The 23041-nt window shown below is 39.1% G+C and overlaps 1 protein-coding gene across 1 annotated transcript in view; it reads right to left on the minus strand.

The window, feature by feature from the left end:
* Window positions 1–23041, minus strand: part of kl-2 (dynein heavy chain 2, axonemal kl-2) — a 1019064-nt gene that overhangs the window by 557019 nt on the left and 439004 nt on the right. The window contains exons 22-24 of the mRNA XM_069137782.1: window positions 21464–21692; window positions 9286–9437; window positions 8921–9162 (exon numbers count right to left, since the gene is read on the minus strand). Of these exons, the coding sequence (XP_068993883.1) occupies window positions 8921–9162; window positions 9286–9437; window positions 21464–21692 (623 nt within the window). The remainder of the gene's footprint in view (window positions 1–8920; window positions 9163–9285; window positions 9438–21463; window positions 21693–23041) is intronic.

The raw sequence follows: 23041 nt of genomic DNA on the forward strand, positions 1-23041 counted from the left end.
TTTCAATCCGCCAGCAGATAATCGATATCAACACATGAAAGACATGATATTGAAACGATTCACAGCCTCATCAGAGCGTCAGTTGCAGATCCTGCTCTCGGAGATCCAACTGGGTGACCAAAAACCGTCGCAATTGCTGAGGAAAATGAAGGAGCTGGCCAACAACAGAGCATCAGAAGAGCTCCTCAAAACGAAATGGCTCGGATTATTACCACAAACGGTACACAACACGTTAAAAGTCGTACGCAACGCAACGCTGGACGAGCTAGCAGAAATAGCCGACAGCATCCTCGAAAACACAACGAACAACGTTATGTGCGTGAAAACTCAAGGTGAGGAACAAACACTATCAGTAAAAGCAATAAAAACGCATGAAGGAAAAGCTCTGGTAACTAAAATCGATAACATTGAATAAAAAACTGATTGAAATTGCCGAGTGGATGAAAACTGAAAAAAATAAGAATGAAAACAAGGAAAATCAAAGATCCAGAGCCCACTCGCGAACTCGATCTCCTTCAGCGGGACGCACCGGTCAATGCTACTATCACCGAAAGTTTGGTGACAAGAGCTACCGCTGTGCTCCACCGTGCACTGCGAAACTCATCGAACAAGCTACGAAACCGGAAAACTAAAGGAGCTGTCATCTATACAGGCAGTGGGCGACAGCAACATGGATATGAAAGAACACCGCCTACACATCTACGACAAATCGACACACTTCGAATTTTTAATTGACTCCGGATCAGTGGTCTCAGTAATTCCACAGGAAGCAATAAAACAAAAATTGAAAATTTCAGAGCTCCAACTCTACGCAGCCAATCTCACGGTCATAAAAACCTATGGAATCCAATGGATAGAAATAGATCTGGGACTGCGCAGAGCATTCAGGTGGCCATTCATCATAGGTGACGTCAAATCAGCAATCATCGGTGCAGACTTCATCGCTCGCTTCGGTCTGTTAATAGATCTGAAAGGACAACGATTAATTGATTCAACAACATCGCTGTCAACAAAAGGAGAAATCATCAAAGTTGCAGTTCATAGCATCTCGACAGTCGACATGAAAAAAAACTCTCCAAGCAACGAAGGCCAAAAGTACACGGCCCTGTTGAACCAATACATCGAACTAACAAAACCAACGATCCAAGCCACCGACGAGAACAATGAAGACATCGCTCACTACATCCCAACGCAAGGACCTCCGGTAGCTGAAAGGCCAAGAAAATTGGCAGGGGAAAAACTGAAAGCAGCAAAAGTAGAGATTAACATCGTGCTGGAACTAGGAATAATCAGACCATCGAAACGTCAGTGGTCAAGCCCGCTGCACCTGCAGAAAAAGAGTTCCGGAGCGTGGAGACCATGTGGGAACTATCGAAAATTGAACGATCGAACAACACCAGACCGATATCCTCCACCGATGATCCAAGATCTGTTCCAGAAACTTCACGGTAAGAAAATTTTTTTCACTCTGGATTTAACGAGAGCGTATCATCGGATACCTATAGCAAAAGAGGATATTCCAAAAACGGCCATTATTACCCCTTTTGGATTATTTGAATTCTTAAAAATGCCTTACAGGTTAAAAGCAGCCACCCAAACATTCCAAAGATTCATGGACAAAATATTTCGGGATCTCGACTTTGTGTTTGTCTACATCGACGACATCCTCGTCATGTCAGAGAACAAATCCGAACGCGAAGTACACTTGAGACAAGTTTTCGTAAGACTGAAACAAAAAAGACTCACCATCAATCCGAGCAAATGCTTCTTGGGAAAATCGGAGGTCAAATATCTCGGCTACACGATAGATGAAAACGGGTACAAACCACCACAAAAACGCATTAAAAAAATAAAAAATTATCCAAAACCTGAAAATGTAAAAGAATTGCGACGATTTCTAGGTGTGATCAATTACTACCGGAAATTGATTCCCAACGCGGCGAAACTTCAAGCACCCTTGAACTCGTACCTGAAACAATCAAAGAAGAACGACAAAACAAAGATCAACTGGACTCCACAAGCGGAACAGGCGTTCACAGACTGCCAAAACAGCATCATGAATATAACGACCACCGAATTCCCGTTACCGACAGCACCATTAGCTCTGGCAACAGACGCATCTGACAATGCGATCGGAGCAGCGCTGGAACAAAAAATAAATGGGACGTGGACACCGATCGCATTCTTCTCACGTAAGTTATCTGAAACAGAAAAAAAGTACAGCACGTACGATAGAGAATTGCTAGCTGTCTTTGCGGGAATCAAACACTTCCAACATCTTTTAGAGTGTCGACAATTCTCGGTAAAAACCGATCACAAGCCATTGATTTACGCTTTCTCGCAACGCTCCGAAAAAGCATCTCCTCACCAATTGCGACAACTCGGTTTCATCTCTCAATTCACCACGGATATAATCCATGTGAAAGGAGAGGAAAACAATGTAGCCGACGCCCTATCCATAATAAAGACAATAAGATGAATAAGAATTCTCGACCTCGTATGTAATCTATTATAGAATCTTGGTGATCGGTCAATTAAGAAAACGTATTTTTAGTTAACGTTTCGACCCGGATATGGGCCCTCCTCAGAACGATTTATTTTTTAACTGTCAAGAATAACAAGAAAGATTTTTTATAAAATAAATAATAGTACTAGAAGTAATAAGACTTAAATATTGTAGATGTAATACTCGTAGAGCTATTATATATTGTTGATTAGTAAGAACCTTATGATTAATTAAAATAAGGATGTCTTTAAGTGTTATTTACCTTTTGAATTAAGTAAGTGGACTAAGATGTAGTCGAATTCACAATTACAATTGGTGGAGACAGTGTTCTTTTGAGTGACGGTAGACAATGTCAATCTTCAAGTTATTTTATATGTGGAAGTTAATGGTTGGAAGTCATTAATTAAAAAGACACAGTCAGTATGTCATTGTGTTAAAAGGTTATTGAAGAAGGTCTTTTGAGCAATAAAATTAATTCACAGGAGTCAAAGAAGTGGAGGTAGGCTCTTTATAATTAAGTTCCACATGTCTAACGAAATATTGTTGGTTGAACCAATTGAGTCAACAGGTGAATAACGACTGATGGGAGAAAACAATGTAATCCAGAGTGAAGGTGAACCTATTATAAACAATTATACAGAAAAACAATAAATATTTTGTAAGAAAAGTTATGTAGAAAGGACTGTATAATGGGGACAAAAAAATTTTTTGTATGTAGTTAAGGTTAAACAATATTTGTTGTGTGGGAGGAGATTAGAGGTTTGTAAATATTACTTAAATGTTCAACATCTTGTCTAAGATTAACAGAATTGGTGTGACCTACAATGTTGCACATTTCTAATAACAGTCTTCTATAATAATTGTGTTCTTCACAAAGGATGTTTGTGTTGTCGTAATTAAAAGTGTGTTGTTTATCGATACTATGTTTCGTTAGAGCTGTGTGACGTTCTTCAATCTCATTTACGTTGCGTTGGTGTTCCCTAATTCTAGTGTTGAGATGTCGACCAGTTTGACCTATGTAGACTTAATTGCAATCATTGCATGGTATTTTATACACGACATTACATCGTTTGCCCATGGGGATCTTGTCTTTTCCTGTATCAAAAACTAGTTGTAAATCTTTTGAATTTTTTCCAACAAACTTGACATTATATTTGGCGAATAAGCGGTTAAGGGACTCAAAGAGACCAGATACACATGGGATGGGGATATATGTAGTAGCTGGTCTATTGTTATCTTCAGCGGGAGCAGAGTCAATATTATTGTCAGGTATGTTGTTGATGTAGGTGCGTCTCTTATTAATTTGTTGTTGTAATAGGCCATGAGGGTAATCATTCCATCTAAGTATATTGTATATGAGCGACAGGTTTTTTTCCTGGAACTCTATACTAGCTAGTTTGATAGCTCGGTCAACTAGGTTAATGATGGTGCCTATTTTGAAGGACAAAGGATGGTGAGAATTAAAATTCAGGTATCTTTGTGACCAAGTTTTTTTGTGAAACCAATCTGTCTTGATATTATTATTGTTGTGTATCAACAATACGTCTAAGAAACTGATGGCGTTATTTTCTTCTGTTTCGATAGTAAATTGTAATCTTGGATGGTACCGGTTAAAAATATTAAGGGTGTGATCTATTTTTTCGTTTGGAACGGCAGTAAGAATATCATCCACGTATCGAAAATAGAACGATAAATCAAAACCAAGATCATTAATGCAAGACGTTTCCAAGTCTTCCATGACAAGGTCTGACAGGATTGGGGAGAGAGGAGATCCCATAGGCAAACCAAACTGTTGTGCATAAGTATCATTATTAAATTTAAATATTGCGGAGTCAAAACATATTTTTAAGGCTTTATCAAGTTCAATAAGGGGAATTGGGATCTTATTTTCCAGAGAAGCCCACCGGTTGTTTACTGCACGCAATGCGAGATCTGTAGGAACGTTGGTAAAGAGTGAAATTACATCTAGCGATATTAACGTATAATTGTCCGGGATAATCAATGTTTTAATTGTATCAACTAAGAAAAAGCTATCTTTAACTCTCGAGATGGGAGGTGTGATATTGGTGGCGAGCCATGAATTGATTGTCTTGGCTAAGGTATAGGTCGGGCTATTGACAAATGAGACGATTATTCTTAAAGGGACATCCTCTTTGTGAATTTTTGGAAGCCCATTAACTTCCACATATAAAATAACTTGAAGATTGACATTGTCTACCGTCACTCAAAAGAACACTGTCTCCATCAATTGTAATTGTGAATTCGACTACATCTTAGTCCACTTACCTAATTCAAAAGGTAAATAACACTTAAAGACATCCTTATTTTAATTAATCATAAGGTTCTTACTAATCAACAATATATAATAGCTCTAAGAGTATTACATCTACAATATTTAAGTCTTATTACTTCTAGTACTATTATTTATTTTATAAAAAATCTTTTTTGTTATTCTTGACAGTTAAAAAATAAATCGTTCTGAGGAGGGCCCATATCCGGGTCGAAACGTTAACTAAAAATACGTTTTCTTAATTGACCGATCACCAAGATTCTATAATAGATAAACACAATAAACATGCCAACAGTACTATCCAGCCAAAAAATCGCTGACGCACAAGATGGAGATGAAGAACTGAGACAACTCATCGAGGGAACCTCATCGCTAAAACTCCAGCGACTCCAAATCGACGAAAAAGAGATTTACTGCGACATTGCTAAAGGAACCGTCAGACCGTACATCCCAAAGACCTTGAGAAAAACAGCATTCAACTCGATCCATGGCCTCTCGCACCCGAGTATCCGGAACACAGGCAAGAAGATCAGAGAAAAGTACATTTGGCCGGGAATCAAAAAAGACGCAACGCAATGGGCAAAAGAGTGTCTGGAGTGCCAACGAGCGAAGATCCAGAGACACAATCGAAGCATGCCGAACAAAATCGACGTAGCGGACGCCAGATTTAACCACATAAACATCGACATAATAATGATGCCCAACGTCGACGGCTTTAAATACTGCCTAACCATCATCGATCGCTTCTCACGTTGACCGATGGCAATACCACTCAGAGACATCAACACGGAAACGATAATCACAGCGCTTTTCGACAACTGGATCAGCTAATACGGGACACCGCTGAAGATCACGACAGACCAAGGGTCGCAGTTCGAATCTGCGCTGTTCCGGGGATTGACCAAATTCATCGAAGCAAATCGAATAAGAACCTTTCCCTACCACCCAGCGTCGAATGGCATGGTGGAACGGTGGCATCGAACGCTTAAAACCTCGCTCATGTGCAAACCGGAAATCCCATGGACTCTCCTTCTACCATCTGTAATGCTCGGCCTCAGGACTTCGTATAAAGACGACATCAAAGCGTCGCCGGCAGAAATGCTGTACGGAACGACCTTAAGAGTCCCAGGAGAGTTCTTCACGTAGAACGAAGAAATTGCAGATCCAGAAAAGTTCCTGGAAAACCATCGCGAGGCAATGAGGCAAATCAAACCAACTCCGACTGCTCATCACACCAAAAAACGCCCCTTCATCCACAAGGACATGAGCGATTGCACTCATGTCTTCGTTCGATGCGACCACGTGAGAGCACCACTGGAACCGCCATATAAAGGTCCGTATAAAATCATCGAAAGGATCAACGAGCGGGTCTTCAAGGTCAACGTTGAGGAACACGAGAAAAACATTTCCATTGAAAGACTGAAGCCAGCGTACATTCCGAATGAAAATCCGGAGATCGAAAATCTCTCACAGAATACGAACTCTACTGGGGGGGGAGGGGGGGGGGGGGGGGGGGGGAGTAGATGTGGCGACCTCTCGACAACGACCAGGTTCGCCCGTCGTCAGAGCTGAGAGCAGCGCCCCAGATCATAAGCGGCAGCGTAAGCAGACGCTGACGTTCCGTCTCTGCGACGAATGATCGGGCGAGAACTCTCTCCCGAGCGCTAGCAAAAAGGGCCGGTGACACTCAGCCAGAGCTGTGGCGAAAGAACCACGTAATATCTTCATCAGAATTCTTTAATAAACGATAATTCATTATCTGTGATACTTATCCAGGCGTACCAATCATTTAGTTACCTGTTCTCCCTTCAATAAAGCTAATATGGCCTAAGAAAGCCAAACATTTTCGCCGTACGGTAGAAGGAGAGGGGGATATTACCCCCTCTCCATCCGTCTTACGGTTTTTCGATCAGGCTACGGATCTGACGCGCTACGAATCTGACGCGAGTTTAACATTTTGTACCCATCTACAAAAGTGCTAAGCGCCGCTGAAGAAGTTTTCACTTCAAAAAAAAAATTGTAGTTGCTTGTGTTTGCGGATTGCTTGGCTAATTTTTGGGCATGATCGTAATTAGACGGTGTGCCTTACACTTTTGCCAATCAAAAGAACATCAGATTGACAAAAAATCCTTAAATCACCTAGAAAGACGCGTCTTGGCATTTATATGAGAGCTTGCACGTATTTTTACAAGTAGATGTATACGATCATAGATTTTTTGGGAGCAGCATTCCGGTCAAACCACTCAATTGATTTTGATGAAAATTTTATGGGATACTATTCTCATCGCGAAGATGTGCTGATAAGGTTATGAGTCCTTTCTCTTTTGGTTTCAAGACGGTAGTTGCGAACTTTTTTGAAAAACGTTTTTGAAATATTGAATACAGCTTTAAAATACAGTGTTTGGATCTCGAAGAAGAATTGAAAGGATTTTCGGGGATTTTCGGAATACCCATTTCAATATCAATGGCACCGTAGGCAGAAGCTGGTGCACACCTTCTCCATTGAAGTAAAGATGAACACATGCCTCTGATAGATAACTATACGAAGTGTATTAAAGTGGGAGTATAAGGGTGAATAATAAGTAGCGCTGTGATCAAATTCATGAAAGCGACGCTGTTTAAATGGGATTTATCTAAAGGAAAACAAGACAATGGAGTTTCTTCTTTCAACTGCAAGAATTTTGAACATTTCGTATAGTACTAAGACTTTAAACACATAATTTCATCTATAGAGTCACCGGAAAGTAATGTAATGGTGTTAGGACGCATGAAAATTGTCAAATACGTGTTGAAAAAAACACATCAGGATATAAAACCTGAAGACCTCACAGTACTCAAATAGAGCAATATTACCATTTTTCCAGCAATCGCTTAACCAATTTATCTAATAGTGGGCAGAAATGTTAACGAAGTGTAGCCGAAGAAGTACAAGAAAACCTTGACGAAGAGATAAAAATACAGAAATCAGATTAGAGGTAGTGCTTAATTTATGTCATGCATTGAGAATTACTTCTTTACTTTCCCTTATGTAACGAGTCGTCACAGAACATTGATTTCTCCCCTACCCGCTCTATTGTTAGAAACTCTTTAATTCTTCAAGACTGCTGGTCATTTTCAAGCAAATTTGAAAAAATATAAGACGGGTCACGCCGCGACGCCGTTCAGTCGCTGCGTTGCTGGTCGGTGCTTTGGACTCGGGTCCGGCTACACCTGGACAAAGTTTTCGGCAGTTTCCCTTGTTCCTCGTGCAAATGCGTGTGTTTCTACCTACCACTACCAATCCCCTGCTCTACTCTACTCTAATTAACATGTATTTGCAAAAAAAATTGTGATCAATAAAGAAATATTATATTATACTATTATTATTAAGTTGGCTGGTCTTGAGCGAAGAATCGCTGCATGGCGCTACTTTTAAGATGTTAACAGGTTTGCTATAGGCAGACCGTAGCGTACCAAATTTGAGTCATACTTTTTTAGCCATCGCCGTAAAGTTTTACTTTTGTTTATTTTTATTTTGACAAATTACATAAAAACATCAAAAACGCCCTCCTCCGTACTGCAACAAATAGTAACAGACTGGTTTGACCCCCCCTCACCTCTAAATTTGACACGTGATTCAAGTACGGCCCCTTACGGCGTAGAAGCCATAAGGCTTTCAGAACTTACAGTGCGCAATTAATTGCATACTCGCAAACGTTTCTTACTAGAAACGTGAGTGATAAAACCTTTCAGAAATATATGTTCTGTTCATTCGACTAACCATGATCATCAAAATTGCGACAGATTCTTGAAGACAATATTTATGAAAACATAAGTGGTACTTAGGCTTCTTATCATATAGTACCAAATACATCAATAGGTGTATTATTATGTTAAAAGTACATTGGAAGAGGCTGTTTATATCGAAAAAAATTCTTCGTTCGTCGTTTACGAAGAAGGATGATTTTTAGTAATAACTATGACCTGCGTATAGTTTGATGATTTTACAGAATCTATTTCATTTATTTTTTTCGGAAGGTTAATCAAAAGACAAAAAAAAAACTTGTTCCAATAGCTGAACGGGAACCTTGACAGCCAGCGCTAATACATATATGGGTGTATTGCATGATACTCACGTGGGTCACGAGTTACTTTCAAAGCAAGCCCGTTAGCTGCTATGCGCCCACTGACTTCCATCCATGTCATAGTTATCTTGTCAAAATCGTCTGTCTCTTTTGGCAACTGTTTTCTAATATCTTCCGAGTAAAATATGTTGTCGAGATACATGTAGCTTCGTTGTACCAAGAGAACTGCGTCTAATGCCTCATTCACGTCAGATAGTGCTCTTTCCCAATAATCTACTTCTACCGCAAACGGTTCAACAAATCTGTAACGCAGGCATGAGTAAATAGCTTATTGTTATTCAAGGATTTGAGTATTTTCAAAACAATACAGAAGAGTACATGTTCGTTGGTTATAAATAAATATGATTAAACTGGCAGCCTTGAACCTCGTGGATTTCATGGCGGATAACTGAATCTGATGATCTTCTAATGCTTGAGTGATGTCGTCAACTGTTTTGAGTCTGAATATTCCCTGATCTTTGTATGGTACCATTTCAAGTATCATCTTCTTCCATACTTCGTTGATGTTTTTCAAACCCTGAAATCAGGAAAATAATAAACAATCTTTCAAATTACATTATCACTAGCTGATTTGGAATAGATTGTCTGAGAGATAATGCAAATTCATCACTGCAGTTATTAGACATTTCAAGGTCAAGTTGCTCATGAAATACTGTAACATGATTATAACATTTAGTTGGTAATACTGTCTGTGTATTTCTTAACCTTGTGCAAATTCCTGCAATTTTTCTGACTTGAGACAGCCCTAAGTCTACGTCTAAGGGTTCAACGATATCCATCAAATCTGTTTTTGCGCAAGGTACTATGACGTGGCATTTTGAATGCGTAACCCAAAATTAGGAAAATCGTGATATTATTTGTTAATATAGTAGAAAAGGTAAGCCAGGACAAGGGTCGCCCAACCGAAACTCTGAGGGGAGACTGCGAGACTTGACAAGCTAGCGAATGAGAAATTTCAGGATTTTTCTGTTTCGAGTATATGCGATACCAAGTCACGAGGGGCCAAGACACCGAAAAAACTGACAAAAACTTAAAATCCCATCGTACCTACACAGAAGCATTCTCACTTATGTTTTTTAAAATTCAATGTAGCGGATCCAATATGGCGTGCATAATTTTAAAAACGTCGTGAGATATGTATGCAAACCAGTTCGTGGGAGTTTTCCGAGTCACTGATTTCAAATTTTTAGTCAAAATGTAAAAATTCAATATAGAGGAGCTGCAATGGTAGCCACAACTTGAAAAAAAAATCATTCAATAGAGATAAAAATCAGTACTTGGGAGTTTTTTGGGTCGCTGCTGTTACGCCGCGACATATGTTTTTTAAAACTCCGTGTCCCACTTAATAATGTGTTTTTCTTACTTATTACCTCACGTGATTAAATTATCTAGTTCTCGTATTCTCATACCAGCTATTTCCGCCCCTCTTAATGGAAGTCCCATAGGGAATAATAGTAATCCCTCATATTATATGTTGTAACGTGGCGTTTCAGAGCCGCTCGTCACAAGGGCACAAAACTGAACGAAACTTCCGGAAAACGCGTCCCTGGCGGGATACTCTAACCAAACTCGATATAAAAGAGGCAATAACTACTACTAACTAATTTGTTGTTTATAAATTCTATAATTTCGCCCTCCGATGCAAGCAAACAAGGTACTAGAACGAGGATCCCGGCCACCGAGGGATCAACAACTACCGATGACTACCATTTTCCGCTCCCGAAGACCATCGTTACCGAAAATCCGATGTACTACTGTATGACGGAAACTCTCGGCCTAACCGGTATTATTTTGTTATAATTTAGCTAGTTAAGAATAGTTGAAGAATCGTACCAAAGTGTCAGCGGTAAGTCCTCATCTGAGGATAACAGAAATTAGCGTTACAATAAGATGAATGGTCAAGTTGACTAGTACCGAGAATTGAACTAAGAAACGCTGAGTTACCAGTAGCTCACCCAAGAAATCTCTCTATCCGTGAAGAAGAGTTTTTTCTTCAGCTCTTTTGTTTACAGCGCGCGCTTCGGTTTATTGTGTTAATTGAAGGAAACTCACTATCTCCTTAATTTCAACTTTATTGTGCTTGACTAATTCTTGTCATCTCATAAGACGCCATCGAGTTTTTTCTTACTATTTCCTCAATTCAATTCAAGTTCGCCTCGTTTCAAAAGAACCGGGTTATTGAGTGCCAATAATTTTCAAAGCCTTAACGTCTACAATCAACTTGATTAATAAATAATTATCGTGACGTGAACTTTTAAGAATGTTTGGACATAACTTCCGTGAACAATATCAACATGTACCCAAGACTATTCAAACATCTGACCGTTTGGTACGTCGAGAAGTCATTAGTTGTTATTATCAAAGTAAGATTGAAAGTGTACATGCAGGTAACTACTGTATATCATGTACAATAATAAGGATATTAGAACAAAGGAAAGACAACAGCTCGAAATGTCAACAATTAGGCAACGAAAAGTCATTAATATTCATAGGCTTATATCCTGCTTATTCACCAGATTGGCTGCGGGGTAGGGCCTGATTGCTTAACTAAGCTCTTCCCATTCTCGGAGTATCAATTGATTCCTGCTGTATACTGAACATTTGCTAGATTGGCTGAGGGGTAGGGCGTAATTCATCAACTAAGCTCCTCTTCCCATTCTGGGAGTTTAAATTGACTTACTGTATACTGAATATACGTTGGATTGACTGAGAAGTAGGGCCTAAATCATCAACTAAGCTCCTTTCATTTACGGAGTTTCAATTGACTTACCCGTGCAGAAAGGAAAGAATCATTGTCTGTTCTAGAAAATTCATCGTAAAAAGTTACAAGTATTACAAAATCAAATAATGAAATACAATTTCCTCGTCAGAATCGTCGTCAAATTGAAAATCATTTTCTGCATTAGATTAACTTACTATAGGTGGAATGAACAATTCTACAGCTTCGACAGATAAACTGTTCATTTTTTTCTGGGGTAATTTATGGACACTTAAATGTGCGGATTAGATTTTACTCGATTTTACTTGTGGATCTCGATCACTTTCGTGTTAAATTTGCTCAAATAGTTTTGATGCTTTGTCTGTAGTTTCTTGAGCATCTCCGGATTATTGACCAATGGGTATTAATGCATGAGCTGTGTTTTGTGGATCATGGATAAGAAGTTTGTGCACCGAGGTAGGCATATAATACCACAGGTATAGTTCGACAGGTATTCGCGCAGTTTGTTCCGTACATTCTCGAAATTTGTCAATATCAATTTCGTGGTCATTTTAAATAGCCTGCAGAATAACGTAAAACCGTTAAATTTAATTCTCGTTAACCTTCGTTATCATAGCAGACACAATTGAATTCTCGAGAAATCGCAGAGCTGTATTACCGTGATTGGTACTGCCGAACCTAGGCTCTAGTTATTCGACAATTAGTCCTGATTCAGTACGGAAGCCCTTTTGAACAACCCTCTTACTCTCTTGTACGATCTGTTTCTGTTCCTCAATACGTGCTGGCCATTTTTTAATTTTCACTTTGGAATACAAATGCAAACAGCATTCGAAAACCGATATCCACCCGTGCAATGTTGATAGACTGAATCTGAAAAAGTCCAATTAGACTGTTTTTTGTAGACAGTCAACATAGTAAAGTATCAATGTAATCAAAATCTTTGGCTCCACATATGTATGTAGCAAGGTAGAGAAGAACTAGTAGGTCTCAATGCGTTGCAAAGTTTCTCATCGATCATCGTTAACGATGATGTCAACATCACTTGAAATTTGTTTGAGATTTTGTTCCGATTTAGTGTCTCTAGTTTCTGAACAAGTGTCTTATATGATTTTCGTTCTACAGTTCTTCGTTTGATGTCGATTCTGAGTTTTCGTTTCAAAATTGTTATCTTAGCGGTCCACAGAATTGAGAAAACGGAGACCTATGATGTTTCCAAATTATAATTTACGCATTCGATTTGTTATCGACAGACACGAGTTTTAATAGCACGACTGAAGTGAAAAACACCCTTGAGTCCGATATGTTGTATTCTTGAGACTTTCGTTTGAATATACTTTGCCCAGAGCCCCACTTGCAAATAAGGGAGAAATTTTCAGGATTTTCGTCAGCGCTACTCAAAACAGCTGTCACGTTGAAGTAATACAATAATACGCTGAACTGTACAATCCAAAAACTGTACAGTGTGTCCACGAGGAAAGTTCGCACCTTATACGCCTGCGTCAAGTCGTTCGAATTTTATTGACCAACAGTTACCGCCTCATTGAGCAGCCAACGCAATACCAATCGCGACTGGCAGAAAATGTCCCTACGTTGTTTTGTTACGAAAAACAGTTCATCGATTCGAAGCTGATCCGAAGTAAAATAAATCAGACACACGTTAATCGCGTCAATCAAATCATCGGATTCTTTCGACGGTTAATTTATCACTGTAATCCGAAAATCATTATTAACAAAATACTTCACCAAAACTTCGCGTTGCCCTTGCGAACTCGGATGAGGTTATGTTCACCGCTCGCGAATTGATGCTACACGAGTGTAAATGAAAGTGACGCGAACCAAATAATTAACGGTGAAGACTCATTCATGGTTAACTGAAAAATTGAAATTCAACGAGATACATCAGCTCATGGTATCGATTTCATAAAGTGAGAAAAGTGGAAAGCCCATCTCTTTAACAAGCGAATTCAGTAAAAAGAAGCAGCAAATCGTTCTTTTCGCTTAGAACTCGATCTGAATTACATCAGGTAAGTGAAAATAAGTCTGCTTTGATACGAAAATATTTTATTCGAAACATTTTAATAAAACACGGTGCAGAGTTACATTTTTTTATTCGTTGTAGCGAAACGTAGCGACAGATTATTGGCTGATGTCATAAGGTGCGCACTTTCCTCGTGGACACACTGTATAGTTTTTGACAACCACAACAATAAAACATATGCTGCCGCTCAATAAATCTTGAACCACACAAATTATCGATAACATTTATCATAAACAATATGAATCTAAAATAATCGTGCTAGCTTGTTATGAACAACTGGTATATATTAAGACTCGTTTTAGTTTCCTATTGTACGTACTGAAATCCTGTTACTACACGTTACGTACCCACTGATACTCTGCATAAATTAAGAACAATCGTCACAGCCAAAGGAGCAGGTAAGAGGAGCCCATTTCTGTGAATTTTGTAAGCTAAGAGACTCGTCTAAAGACTTAAACTTGGATCTTTGTTCAATATGGTATAAAATGTTACTTCACATCTGTTTGAAAATACAAGTCTCTAAAATTATATCGTTTTCGCGACGGTACTGAATATAACCGTATTTTGCAGGATGGACATCACTTTTTCATATACCTAGTATAAAAATATTTTCTACGTACCTCTAGAAGTCGGAACCATTTAAAAAAAATTGAAATCGCGTTATGTATACTCGAGATATGGAGTTTTGAAATTCACTGCTTTTGCTTCGTGTCCTTGATCAATTCCCATGCTTTCAACGAAGGTTAACATTGAACTGAAGTCGCTAGCCAGGTATAGGGGCTACGATCTTTCCGTTCGAGGCTTAAATGCACTTATCATTACTCTACCTGACCCATTAGTTGAAATTCGCCGAATCGAGTTTTTGTTTTTCGAGGTTTACTACGATTTTCCAGGACTTCGTCCCACTGTGCATATCGCGAAGTCGTCACCACGCTAAAGACGGAACACGGAGCACCGATGAGTCGAACACCCAATCAGCGGTTCGTGACAACGGACATCAACGTAGCGATAAGCTAAGCTTAGGAATTATGTAATCCGAGAGCCAATAATAACCAAGCAATCTCACGAGTAATGAGGGCGGATGTTTCGAATTCTCAGCTTCGCGTATCGGATCTCTTTACCTGAGTCGTGGCGTTATATTTTCAAGAAAGGTATCCCAGCCCGAACTCTCTGATTCGATTTCTTTTGTAATATGATATAGTAGACTAAAAACTAAGCGACACGTATTTTTTTTTATTGGCCATGAAACACTTTAAGGGCAGTTTCACCCACAAGAACATGATATTTTTTAACCAATCCGACTGGAAAATTTTTCTCATGAAGAGAAATGAAGTATGTATTCTTCTCAAAAATTAAAAAATAGAAAAAAAATTAAAAAATTGAGGTGGTGAGCCAGCCCTGAATATAATCACATTTCTGCAAAAAATTGTCAAATTCAAGTCTAAAATCCAAAAAAATATATATTGCGAATACAAAAGAAAATTTACGTGTTGTTGGATTTTCCCGAAAAAAAACATTGGCCGGGGTAACAAATCCCGAACGCTATTTATCTTGCGCGTATGCACAAAATCGTCAAATTTCGGTCTAAAAATCTGAAAAAATATACAATGCGTACGAACACGAAGGAAATATGACATGTATTCAGATTTCGTAGAAAAAAAATATTGGAGGGGTAACTACCCTTAAGCGCTGTTTATCTTGCGTTTACGCGAGAAAATGGTCAAATTCAACTATAAAAATCTGAAAAATATACAATGCGTATTAACACGATGGAAATACGACATATATTTGGATTTTTTCGAAAAAAATATTGGACGGGGTAGCTACCCTTGAACGCTGTTTATCTTGCGCTTACGCGAAAAATTGTCCAATCGAAATCTAAGAATTTGAAAAAATTTATATTGCGTATGTACACAAAAGAAAAATTACGTGTTTCTGGATTTTGTCGACAAAAAATATTGGACGGGGTAACTACCCCTCAACTCTGTATATCTTGCGCGTACGCAAGAAATAGTCAAATTCAAGTCGAAAAGTCTGGAAAAATATATATTGCATATAAACACGAAGGAAATAAGACGTAAGTTTGGATTTTATCGAAAATAAATATTGGACGGAACTACCTCTAAGATGTTTTGAAATGTTAACATTTTTTTCATTTCCTCACTGTATCATCAAAGGTTCAAAAATGAATCATCGGGAACGAAGACAAGTCGGGAACAAAGACAATGTACCCAGGCAAAGAAGCTTTAATACGGATGATTACGGATTGGACGCATTTCAGTTTCATTTGTGAGTTCTGCACAGTCAGCGCTACGTCAAAGTGAGTAGTTCGTTTTTAGATAAAATTTAATATTTTATTTGAGTTTATGTGTAGAAATGATAAATTTCTCATTCAGAAAACAGTCAAAAATTTTGTAAGTTTTTTAAATTTTCGACAAGATATTCTCGTATTGAAATAAGTTGGTTGAAGAGACGAATTGAAATAGTATTTTTTGTTCATTGTTATTACTTGAAAATCAAGTTCCTTTCGTATTATTATTATATTATTCTGTTTTGTCTTGTGAATTATTTTTGATGTCTGTAACAAGTGAATTAAAATTTTTCCTGCTTCATTATAAATTAATATTTAAAAATTGTGGGATATATATATCATTTTTCTGATGCAATGTGAAGATGTGTTCAATAATCAAAACAACACGGTGGCCAACTAATTATTAAATGCATTGCATTATAAATATTCCATGACAATATCAAAATTCTAAAGCGTGGAAATAAGTTTAATTTGTATTGCCTCTCGTCTGCCTTTGTTGCCTTTTTCAACTTCCTTATGTACCAATATTTAGAAATAAAAAGGATATGATTTGAGTTATTACAACACATTTTTTCAGTAATACTGAAGATGAAAGTTGATCCTATAAATGTCGTCAATCTTTTGCTTGGCGTATTTCAATCGCTAAATACAGAATAGACTCCCATAAATCGAAGGGAAATTCAATTAAAAGAGAACATCGAAGATATTTTATTGGCCGCAATGACTGAATTTAATGGCGTGGAAATGACGATTGAAGAATCCCTAGATTTTCAAGAACCATACAAAGATACTAATGCCCAAATGATAGAAGATGACATTATGCATATTTGACATATCCAGCCTGTGCCACCTACCATATGAGTGTGCGAAAGACGAAGATGTATCGTATGATTATTAATCAAGAGCTGTAGATTTCCGGAGAAGCGGACCAAAAAGAAATTCACGCATTGACACTGAAAGACAAATTTTTAAAGAGTAAAATCTATAAATCAACTGCGACGATGGGCTCATTCATGGAATAAAGGTGGCACTCACAGAAAAAAATATCGCTAGAATTTTCGACATCACGTTTAATAATTTTGCAGCAGCTGTCGACATCTGTCTTATCGTTCGTGATAATGATTTACGCAAATGGGCCATACAAGCCCAGAAAGAAATTGGCCATGAAGATTTGCGATTTACAGCTTCAAAAAAATGATTGAATCGATTTAAACACGCATACATTCTATCTGGACCTGTCAGAAGCTTGTCGTTTGAACTGACCCCATTTGTTTTGGCCATTGCGTCAACTACCAATCTGAACTTGCTCGGTCTGTTTGAATTCATTACAACGAAGTAGGGAAGGTACCATACTCTTTGATCTCCATCTTCCACTTCTCCGACCTTCTTCGCATATCCTAGTTCAATGAACTTGTTGACTTGTTCACAGTACAGCTCTGCGTATTTTGGGTTGTTGTCCATTCTGTTTTCTTGATTTTTCAATCGCATTAGTGCTGCTGCGCGATTTTCCGGCAGTTCCACGGTGTCTTCCCTCCACAGTAGTCCGGTTTTCCATTGGTCCTCCACTCAGTGTGTGTGTTTCTCTAACAACTATATGGCCCGTCTTTTCAGTATGTTGGTGCGTTCCCGAAACGCTACTCCTATTGCTTCCATCCGCAAACTAGCTTTCATTAGTTCATGTATGTCTCTATCGTCTTTTTCCCTCCGATGCTGCTATCGTTCACGTCGTAATTGTGCAAGGCACTATCTCAACAACCTATTTTTCGAATTTTTGTCGTGGGCCCATGGATGACCCAGCCCATTGCTGTATATGACGCTACAGGTGTTCCTCGGGCTCCTTCGAGGATTTCTTTGGTCGCTATGACATTCCAGTAGCCTTGGCCGAGCAACATCGAAGGTTCTGCGATTGTGTACTACTCAACATCAATTAGGCCTAGATGTGAGTATTGCTTCGAGTCTTCTGAATGCAATGTTTGTTCATGAAGCGACAGATTCTTAATGGTTCGTCCCCCTTCTATCCTGTGCGCCATTCCGTTTGTTCTTCCATTGATCTCTAATGCTACCTTTTCGCCTTCGACATTCACTGTTCCTGTTTCCGCAATGCCTCGGACTGAGAGTATGACCTTTGATCCTGCGGCCTCGATCGCCTTTGCCACTCCGGCGTCGATTAAGGATACAGTAGGGCCCTCGACCACTAGCGCGTACGTTTCTGCTCACTGGAATGCCTCTTAGGAGTACTTTCTGTTTCGCTTCTAGTCATGGATTGGTTGACGTCTCGGCGTGGGTCGCCGGCAGCGCCGGTCGTCTGTGATCATAATTCGCTTTTGAGGGTACTTTCGTCGATTCTTTTTTTTATCCACATGTGAGAGCGGGTGGTGTTGATTCACGCATCCGTAATTAAAAACTATCCGTGTCCATGAAAATTAATTAGAATAAACAGCACAGGGTTTCTTGGCTAGTCACAACCTAAATCTTTTGTGCCTTTTCCTGAGCTTCTCTGTTTTTTTATTAGAATCAACTAATTATTATTTTTCACAAGCAGTGAACCCACATAACGACCTGCTTCCACAAACTGAAGCTTTTAGAAAAACGTTCCAATGTGTATATGTTAGCGTGGTCCTTATTCAGGGGTCGGAAAATTTCATTGAGATGCTCCTCTGATCTGTTTTAATCGTTCAAAAAAAAATCTGTGTAAGGTTTCACGCTTCTACATCAACTGGAACACGTGCCGCTGAGGTCTAAAAGTTTCAAATGCAAATACATGTAGTTTCTATAACTAGTTATTTAGTTTAAATGACTTTAGTAGAAATTAGGAAACCGGTTTGAAACTTGGCAGAGTTGTTGCTTATAATAATAGAAAAAAAACCGTAGAAATTTCCAAATTTTAACATATTATATTTTTATTCAGGTATAAGCTTAATAGCATCACTTTTATTAGGATTACATACAAGGGAACAATGATTATAAAAGTTCGAAATTTTCAGGCTTTGTTACTATCAGTACAAGCAAAAACTGTGTCAAGTTTTAAATCGGTCCCACAATTTATTCCGAAGTCATACAAAACGGGATAACTGGTTATAAAAACTACATGTATTTTACATTCAATACTTACAGAGCTTAACGGCACGTTTTACAGTTGACATAGAGGTTTGAAACTCTACACAGATTTTTTTTGAATAGTTTGGAATAGGTCTGGCGGGCGTTCCAATGAAAATATTTTCGATCCCCAAATAAGGACTTCCCTAATATATATGTTATATGCTATCTATTCTAACATATAAAAATCTTTGTATGTATGTTTCGACATATTCAAGTTAAGATCTATTTGACCAATTTTGATAGAACTCTTTGTTCCGTATGTTCCAGAAGTGCTATAGGCTATGATTCATTCAAATTTTTGTACAATATTTTAAGTTAATTAATTTAACTTAAGTCTTATGCGTTCTCTCTTGTTTGAGCTATCGCTGAGACTCACCGCCACCCCGCCATTTATTCGTAGGCGAACCACTGAAATAGAGATATACTGGAACGCTTACTCTTGTGGTAGGGGCTCATAGAAAGAGATAGCGCAACAGAGAATACTCGTCCTTTTCGCACCGTGAACAGTTCACTTAAAATCTTGTAACATTCACATACTATATGCATTAATACCGCTGATATCCAGGTCATGCATTTTGTTTACAAGGACAACGTTCTGGTTGGGACTGTACAGAAAAGGATAAAGATCCCCTGTTAAGCTATCTCTCTCTAAGAGCGAATACGTTACCCCCACCGCCAGAGTAAGTGTTCAAGTATATCTCTATTTCCGTAGTGGGGCTCAAGGTTATTGGCAGGAGGGAGTATCGTATAAGAGAAGTGGAGCAACATCTCTAATGCTGCCAATCGCGCGGGTAAACACGCGTGAACGGACGTCCTATGCGGATTTTCTGTGTAAGTGCGATATTTATTCTTCAGGAAAACCTTCCAAGTGATTCAATTTTGATTATAATTATCTATGATTATTAAATAATCAATCATGTAATTACTATTTTGTTTAAATTATAACTCAGCCAATTCCGGGTATTTTTTCTAGTATGTATATAAAACTCAACGTCTCTCTGTCTTTCTGCCCCTATGTTCGCTTTTAATTCAGGTACTACTGAACCGATTTTCATTGATTTTTTTTCAGCTAAGATTTAAGCTATATGTCGGTACAGCCACATGGGTAGTTTCGGAGTTTCAATGATATTTGTAAGCCAAGTCCAAAGGGGATTACACAATCGTGCGAACGCTGACCAACTTCAGATAGTGGAAAGATATATTCAAAAGTTTTCAAAATTTCGATGAGCTCCAAAAAAAAGGATACGAGAGCTTGTGGCTATGCATAATAGTTTTGACCCAAAAAGCTTTTGAAAATGTTCACGGGCGCAGCCACAACGGGCGGCTGGTAGATATTGTAACGCTAACCTCGGTTTAGGAATTACCGTTGACACTTTTGCATGATTCTTTAACTATCCGAAAAAAAATTGTTTTTCTGTATCAGATGACTAGGAATTCCGCGACCCGTGCGCCCGACTGGACGACCATCACGCCACGACCTGCGTAACAGCGCATAACTTGTATAAATTTCAATATAATATTTTATAAAAATATGTGTTGCTCGTTTAAACATGTTTTAATATGTGTCAAAAACTCCGGAACTGTAGGTATGATAGTTTTCGCAAAATTTATTCCTAAAAGTTACTTGAAAATTCAGTTCTATACGGAATACCCCCTTAAGCCTCAGTAACTATGGGAGATCTACGAATTTGAAATTGATATTTTCAAGACGCATTCTCAGAACCCCAAACTATAAGAAAATGCAAAAATCGATTTTTTACGTTTCTAAACAGTGATACCCCCTGAATAACCAGGACTATAAACGTCTTCTATGCCTTGATAAAAAGAAATATGAATGGCTTTTATGCCTCTATAAATGCGAATATAAATGGCTTCTATGTCTGGATGAGGGAAAATATAAATGGCTTGTATGACTGGATAACCGGAAAAATAAATGGCTTCTTGGCCTGAATAAACAGAAATACGGATTGCTCAGGAGACAATTGAACGGAAGTACGGATGGCTCAAAATGCCGAGATAAATGGAAATACAAATGGCTCAAGACGTCACAATAAAACCGAAATACGGATCACTCAGAACACCACGATGAAACTAATGTACGGATAGATCAGGACACCGAATAAATCGAAACCCAGTTGTTTTCAAGAATTATTACTTAGATAGTAACTACATGTATTCAATTATCACTATCGACCCCTCGATAGAATTTATCATATGAAGTTATCTCTCTTATTGTTAGTCAGACTGGTATGTTCATCCTGATCTATTATTGCCATTCCCCGATTCCGACTATACCTCAAATGGGGCATAGTAAAAGAGTATGATTATAGTATACTAAATCAAATAAACGTTTCTGTTGAGATTAATTAATAGTACCAGTTCTACATTCAGCTCCATCGTCGCTGCATTTGATAGCTCGCTGATTTGATCAGCAAATATCTGCAGTTGCATTTCTGCGATAGCATCTAATGTAAAGTCTGGCGAGTTTTGATCAAACTCTTTACCGACAATTTCTTCAACACGTTTCCAATGCCGCTCTCTCATCGCTGGATTTTTCAAGTCAGTTATCAGAGGTAGTGTTCGCCTGAACTTATCTAGCCGAGTTCTGCAAAAAGAATAAATAATTTGTATTACCATTAATATAGACAGAGGGTTAAAGAGATAAACCTGGTATATTGTGCAGCAATTGCAAAAAATAGGCAATACTTCCATAAGCGCCAGCCATTGGCTGTCGGCATTTCGCTATATGGAATATGTCAACAAGGCTTGGACGACTGCGCCTAGATGACCGCTGGTCTATTTTCGGAAGAAGCTTAGTATCCTCGAGATATTTCCTGGCATGGTTATTACCCATATTGTGGTCGGTTATTGTCAAAATGACTTTTTAGAAATTCACGTTGAACATAGAAAAATCCAAAATAGTAAGCCCGAATAATTAACAACCATTTATAAAGGATAATATTGGAAACTCACTAATTACAGAGAGAAATTGAAGCACATTCGTACATCTTCTGAAAAATAATGGATAAATCAAAATGAAACTAAATTAAACACAGGCAACACATTCCACTAGGAAAGATTTACCGTTGGCCCCTACAATTGAATAATTACTGTTGTAGCCGATATTTCTATCTTTCAGTAACTTCAATCTTTATAGTAGGTTATATACCAGTAGAGGCGGCCAAGTGGGGCCTGAGGGTGGTTATTACCCCCTCGAGCTACCCCGGGACCACTCTTAACTCTGAGCAGGATGACCTGGTGGTGCGAGCGCTGGGAGAGGCGCTGGACTCCGTCCCGGAAGGGGAGGAGGTTCCGTGCTTCGAACGATGCCGGCATGACCAGGGCGTGTTGTGGGTCACGTGCTCAGACGAGAGGGCACTGACTTGGCTGCGGCGGATGTTCCCAACCTTCCCTCCATATTTTGGAGAGGGAGCAACTGCTCAGGCTCACGTGGATGATGGTCCTTATCCCTGACATACCGGTACAAACGGAGACCAACATGAGGAAGCTGAAGCGCCAAAACGCCGGTCTCCAGACCCACCTTTGGAGGATCTGGGACAGGAAGGACGAACCTAAATCCGGCTATCTGGTGTTGAGCGTAGACACCAAATCGAGGGACGTGCTCGAGGGGGGGGGGGGGGTTTGTGGCCCACTTCGGCTTGGGGCGTATCTTCTTTATAGAGGGACGCCCTGTGCCGGAGAAGGGACTGGAGAACCCCCCGCCAGGCAGCAGGGTCGGGAAAGCGGCGAAGGAAAGGGTACCAGGGCCAGTAACGGCAACGGGGCCCTCCTACGCCGCTGCCTCGACGAAAGAGGTCACACCCTCGGGCTCGGTGACCAGAGGCGTGAGTTCCGCGGCCCGGGGCACGAAGGGTGCTACTAGAGGAGGCGGAGGGGGCTGTACCGTAAGGCCTAGGGGTCGCCCCCCAGGTCTCACGAGCTCAACAAAGCTGG

The sequence above is a fragment of the Neodiprion pinetum genome, chromosome 7 (assembly GCF_021155775.2).
Source record: "Neodiprion pinetum isolate iyNeoPine1 chromosome 7, iyNeoPine1.2, whole genome shotgun sequence".
NCBI classification, from domain to species: Eukaryota; Metazoa; Arthropoda; class Insecta; order Hymenoptera; family Diprionidae; genus Neodiprion; species Neodiprion pinetum.